Here is a 6,000-nt window from a genome sequence, read left to right as displayed (position 1 = left end):
CTCGCAACTCTGACTTGTTTTTTCAACTTTACATTTTCCAATATATCTCCAATAAATCTTCGCAATTCCAACTTCCATCTCTTCTGAAACCCTCGAGGAGTCACGGGAGGTTTGCTGGGTAAATGTCATTTTGTGGCTGATTTCTCCAGCAGCGCAGATGTGCGTCTTCAGCGACACCTGCTCTCTGCGATAAACATCCAGAGCATCTGTCAACGTTTGGCCGCGGTTCAGACGCGTGATTGGCCCGGTCCCGTCCCAAAGACCCTTTGATGTCGAGCGGAGCCTTTCTGATTGGCTGCCGGTAAGAGATGACCTTTGATTGGCCGGCGCTTCACAGAGGTGATCGTGCAGATGCTGCCGTTGTACTCTGAGCATTTAAACCTAAAAATCTGCGGCTCTGTCAGAGCATCAGACGGAGCTTAAAGGGAAAAAACTTTATCATTGCTGAAACGCGGCCAGATTTAGTCAAAACCGCCTTTGTTTGCCCAACAGGAACAGATTAAGGAAAGAAGGCGCTGAGATAGACGTGTAATGCAGCTGGATAACTCGAGTTCGAGAGACAGAACAGAAGATGAGATTGTTTGGTTCATGAAGACGTGCAGCTTCATGCGTTAGTCATCATGAATATATGAAGGCAACTGGCAATAAGAGCAGAATATGACATAAACATTTACTTTATGAAGGTCAATTTCCCCTTCATCTTCAGCCAAATGAACTATAAATGATTTCCTTGCGGTTTAATAGCAGTGCTATGTTTTGAGACATTTACCGCCACAGGACAAAAAGACGGCTCGCAATTTAGATGTTTTTGTTCCGTTATCTCAATACGATTGACATTTTTTTCCTCAGAGTAGCGAGAGCGAAACGCGGAACTGCGAGGAAAAAATAAATCAAACGCAAAATGGTGAGCGTCGGAATTGTGAATTTTTTGAACTTTTATCTCACAATTCGAGCAACTTTCTTGCAGTTCTGACTCACAATTTCTAGGATTACAAAATTTAAATTCAGAATTGCGAGTTATAAAAAGTTATAAAGTCAGAAAAAAGTCAGAATTTTGACATTATATATATATATATATATATATATATATATATATATATATATATATATATATATTATTTTTTTTTTTTCTCTGAATTGCTAAAAAGCAGAACAACAAGATATCCAAAAAATTATTGCTTCTATTTCCAGTAATTATTTCGTCAGAATTTAGATATTTCTTTAAATACTAAAGTATTTCTGTCTTGCAATTTCATGTTTATATTTCATAATTGACCCTTTTTTACTCAGAAATGTGAATTTGAAGGTATTTCTAAATTACCAATGACTGTATAACTGTACTGTCTCTATTTAGAAATGTGTTTTATGTATTTTTTAGCAGACCTAAAAGTCTTGGGCCGAACCTGCTTTGTGCGTGAATTCTTGTCCCAGAGGTTTAGTATGTAATGAATCGATACCGAGTCGGGCTGAACTTGATCAATATATTGTGATATTGTGCATTAGTGTGTGAATGTGTCCCTATGAAAGCAGATAAGCTGCTATAGATTAGCTGTCGGAGCTGAAGAGCGTGTTTGATTACGACTCTGAGACCTGCAACCGGAGGAAGAATCAATCTTCAAGGTCAGAACAACACACTCTGTCTGCCCTGCTTTAAAAAAAACAGCTTTTAATGTTTTATAGGCTTGTAATGTTTGACGTTTCTAATGCGTTACAGGTCCGATCTGTCGTCTGATTCGTTCAGGAGGCCCATGTTCTTCAGGATGTCCTTCTCCAGAGACAGAAACCGTCCGTATTCCTTCAGTGCTTCTGCTTCTAGTTCCTCTTCCTGTTTCAGGGGCATCACCGGCTCCTGATGAACAAAACACACCAGTGCTCAAACGCAAACCCTTTTTCAGACACAGTTCTGATGTGAACCAAAATTTCATTGAGTTCAAATCCCCCAAAAAAGTTTTTTTGTCTTGCTTACCACAACAAATTTGTGAAAATTCTTAAATCATGTTTTTTCGAGAAAAAACCCCTTTGGGTTAGGGTTGGGTTAGGTTAGGTTAGGTTAGGTAAGGGGTTGGGTTAGGGTTGGATTGGGTTAGCGTTGGGTTAGGTTAGGTTAGGGTTAGGGTTAGGGTTAGGGTTGGGTTAGGGTTAGGGTTAGGGTTAGGGTTAGGGTTAGGTTAGGTTAGGTTAGATTAGGTTAGGTAAGGGGTTGGGTTAGGGTTGGGTTAGGGTTGGATTGGGTTAGGGTTAGGTTAGGTTAGGTTAGGTTAGGGTTGGGTTGGGTTGTTGGTTGGGTTGGGTTGGGTTAGGGTTAGAAGTTAGGGGTTAGGGTTGGGGTTAGGCTTAGGGTTGGGTTAGGGTTAGGGTTAGGTTAGGTTAGGTTAGGTTAGGTAAGGGGTGAGTTGGGTTGGGTTGGGTTGGGTTAGGGTTAGGTTAGGTAAGGGGTTGGGTTAGGGTTGGATTGGGTTAGGTTAGGTTAGGTAAGGGGTTGGGTTAGGGTTGGATTGGGTTAGGGTTAGGTTAGGTTAGGTTAGGTAAGGGGTTGGGTTAGGGTTAGGTTAGGGTTGGATTGGGTTAGGGTTAGGTTAGGTAAGGGGTTGGGTTAGGGTTGGATTGGGTTAGGGTTAGGTTAGGTAAGAGGTTGGGTTAGGGTTGGGTTAGGGTTGGGTTAGGTTAGGTAAGGGGTTGGGTTAGGGTTGGGTTAGATTAGGTTAGGTTAGGGTTAGGTCTTGTTTTATGAAAAATTAATCATGATTAATGGCACCCAAAATAAAAATGTTTTGTTTACACACACACACACACACACACACACACACACACACACACACACACACACACATATATATATATATATATATATATATATAAACATTTTTATTGAATGTATACATACGTTTGTATTTATATATGTAATTAATTATGATTAATAGTTTGACAGCACTAGAAAAAAATAAAATATAAAATAAATAAATATAAATATGTTGGTAAAACTAATTTAGTTAATTAAAGTCACAGTGTATTAACTAATGTAAACAAACACAATTTGTGATATTTAATTATGCATTAATAAATGTTGAAATTAACATTAAGTTAAAATTTAACTAAGTTTAAATATCCAGATTATACATATTATTTGCATGAATTAAATTTTTTTCCCCTTGATTTTGTTGTCATATTAAAGGTTCTTTTTATAAATCCAAAAAATACTGTCAAAACAATTTCTTTTCACCAATTTTCATCAGCGTGAATGATATATGATCAAACCCCTCAGAGAAATCCTTCTGAATACAGAGAGGAATAAAACTGGTTTATGTAAGTGCTGCTGAAAACACCTTTGAAGAAATGTCATTGACATTTACAGATGCACACAAATGTTCCTTTCAGGTGTTTTCTTTTGACTGCTCTGAAACAGTGGAGCTTCAGCCCGCAGAAACATCAGGTGTTTGTCTTGAAACCCGTCCAGAAAGCCTCCGGCATCACGTGTCCTCGGGCGCTGTGTGAAACACTAACCAGTGTGTTTCTGACCCTCAGAGAGACAGACGGCAGCATACTTTCATATTTAGTAAATATATATTCAGCAAGTCTGAGCGGATCTGGACTCACTCAAACACACATTCCAGCTCAACTACAGCTGCTGAAGAGAGCTACATCTGTGTTTGCCATCAGCTTAAACACACACACACACACACACTTATACACTTATACACACACACACACACACACTTATACACAAACTCTCTCTCTCACACACACACACACTTATACACCCACTCACACTCACAGACACACATACTTATATACTCACTCACGCACACACACTTATACACTCTCTCTCACACACACACACACACACACTTATACACTCTCTCTCACACACTCTCACACACACACTTATACACTTACACACTCACACACACTTACTCACACACACTTATACACAGACTCTTTCACACACACACACACACACACACACACACACACACACTTATACACAAAGTCTCACACTCACACACACACTTATAGATATACATTCTCACACACACACACACACACACACACACACACACGTACACATTCATACACACACTTATACACAAACTCTCACTCTCTCTCTCACACACACACACACACACACACACACACACACACACTCACAGACATACTTATATACTCACACACACTCACACACACACACACACACACACACACACACACACACACACACACACACACACACACACAAACTCTCACACTCTCACACACTTATACACAGACTCTCACACACACACACACACACACTTATACACTGGGCATGTTTTTAAATAGTTATTTTATGTTTTCTTATCATTTTGTATGGTTTTGGTTTTAGTGGTAAATGTTGAGTCATTCCTCTCTCACCGTTTTCTTCCTCTGTTGTTCGGCTTCCATCTCTTTCTTCTCCCTCTCATGTTTGAGCTGACGTTTCTCGAAATACTCCAGCCTTTCCTCTTCCTTCTCCAAGTACTTCTTCACGATCTGTCTCTGTAGGAAACGCACAGCGCTGTCACGCATCTAACACGCTTTCTCAGCAAAGGATGTGAATGGGTGCCGTCAGAACATCACAATAATCCACATCCGGAGAAGACAAAAGATGAAACTAATCCAGCGTTAAGATCTGTCTGTCTGTAATCCATAACAATTTGATGCATTGTGAAGCTCTTATTCTGACGGCACCCATTCACTTCCATTGGTGAGTGCAGAAATGGTAAATATGTGTGTAGACAATGTTAAGCAAATCAAAGCTGTGAAAACCTCTATTTATGAATATATAATCATTACTTAAGTCTTCAGCTATATTTGTAGCAATAGATAATAATACATTGTATTGGTAAAAATGATCAATCGTTACTATATAAAGATATAAATATATTTTGTGCATGCCCTACCATAAATATATGAAGCTTTAGATTTTAGATTAGTAATATGCATCGCTAAGGACTTAATCTGAACAACTTTAAAGGCGATTTTCTTTATATTTCTATTTTGTAGCAGACATCAACGGAAAGAGTTTGCCGGCACCTCGCTGCCGGAGGACCTGCGCAGGCTCCAGGGGATCTGTAGGACGTGCAGGGTCCCGAGGCGGTCCGAAACGGCCAGGAGGTGCTGCTTGGCTGCGGAGAGAGAGACGGGGCGGTCAGTACGGGAGCGCAGCGCTTCGGCCCAGCGGACGGAGCGAGTCTGACCCGAGAGGCCGCCGGTCCTGATGCCGGTGATGGGCGAGCTGCTGACGCTCTGGATCTGAGACGGCTCGTGACTGTCCTGGAGAAGATCCCACACCTCCACGCTTCCGTCCTCCCTCCCGATGAAGAAGACCGCCGGCCGGGACAGAGACCAGTGACCCGCCGTACGGAGCGCCTTGGAGCAGGCCGACATGAGGAGCGGGCCGCTCTGAGACCAGGTGAACAACACGCGTTAAACGCTCAGGAAAAATAAAGTGGCTCTATTTGCTTAAAGCAGACGGTTATTAAAAGTAGAATTTCATATCATGCAAACGTGACTTTTTTATCTTTACGTTTTAATTTTGATTGTTTTTATTTTAAAAATATTAAACATTTTCCCTCGTTTCATGTCGATTTAATTTGATTGTTTTTAGTTTGTACGTTTATAAGTAGTTGTTTAATATTATATTTCAATAATGAGTTGTATTAATAAAAATCTCATTTAAAAATAAAAAAAGATTTGATTTATTTTAAATGAAATATTTAATTTTTAGTGAATATTTAAACTTTGATTTTAATTTCAACGCATTGATTTATTTTATTTAGTTTTAATTTAGTATTTTTATTTAAAAAATAATAATTTCACATGCTTTAATTTGGATTTGCTTGCATTTTTAAAAACTTGTTTCATTTCAAATGTGTATTTTCTTCATATCTTTTTTAAAATTTATTACGATAAGTGTTTCTTTAATTTATACATTTATTTGAAAATATTACTTGTTGTTTTATTTTATTTTTATTTGATTTACTT

The 6,000-nt window shown here is 39.0% G+C and overlaps 1 protein-coding gene across 4 annotated transcripts in view; it reads right to left on the bottom strand.

Moving 5' to 3' along the window:
- Positions 1-1,654: 1,654 nt before the first annotated feature.
- Positions 1,655-6,000, bottom strand: part of dnai3 (dynein axonemal intermediate chain 3) — a 17,132-nt gene continuing 12,786 nt past the window's right edge. For 2 of the 4 annotated variants that reach the window (XM_043230347.1, XM_043230349.1), the window contains 4 exons: positions 5,214-5,418; positions 5,050-5,141; positions 4,390-4,512; positions 1,655-1,849 (listed from right to left, as the gene is read on the bottom strand). In XM_043230347.1, coding sequence (XP_043086282.1) covers positions 1,709-1,849; positions 4,390-4,512; positions 5,050-5,141; positions 5,214-5,418 — 561 coding nt within the window. In that variant the 3' untranslated portion in view covers positions 1,655-1,708. Of the gene's footprint in view, positions 1,850-4,389; positions 4,513-5,049; positions 5,419-6,000 lie in introns of all 4 variants that reach the window. The other 2 variants (XM_043230345.1, XM_043230348.1) reach the window with 1 other exon arrangement.

This window comes from Puntigrus tetrazona, unplaced genomic scaffold (assembly GCF_018831695.1).
Source record: "Puntigrus tetrazona isolate hp1 unplaced genomic scaffold, ASM1883169v1 S000000148, whole genome shotgun sequence".
Classification (NCBI taxonomy): domain Eukaryota; kingdom Metazoa; phylum Chordata; class Actinopteri; order Cypriniformes; family Cyprinidae; genus Puntigrus; species Puntigrus tetrazona.
Note: the sequence above shows the minus strand (reverse complement) of the source record. Positions and strands in the feature narration are given on the sequence as shown.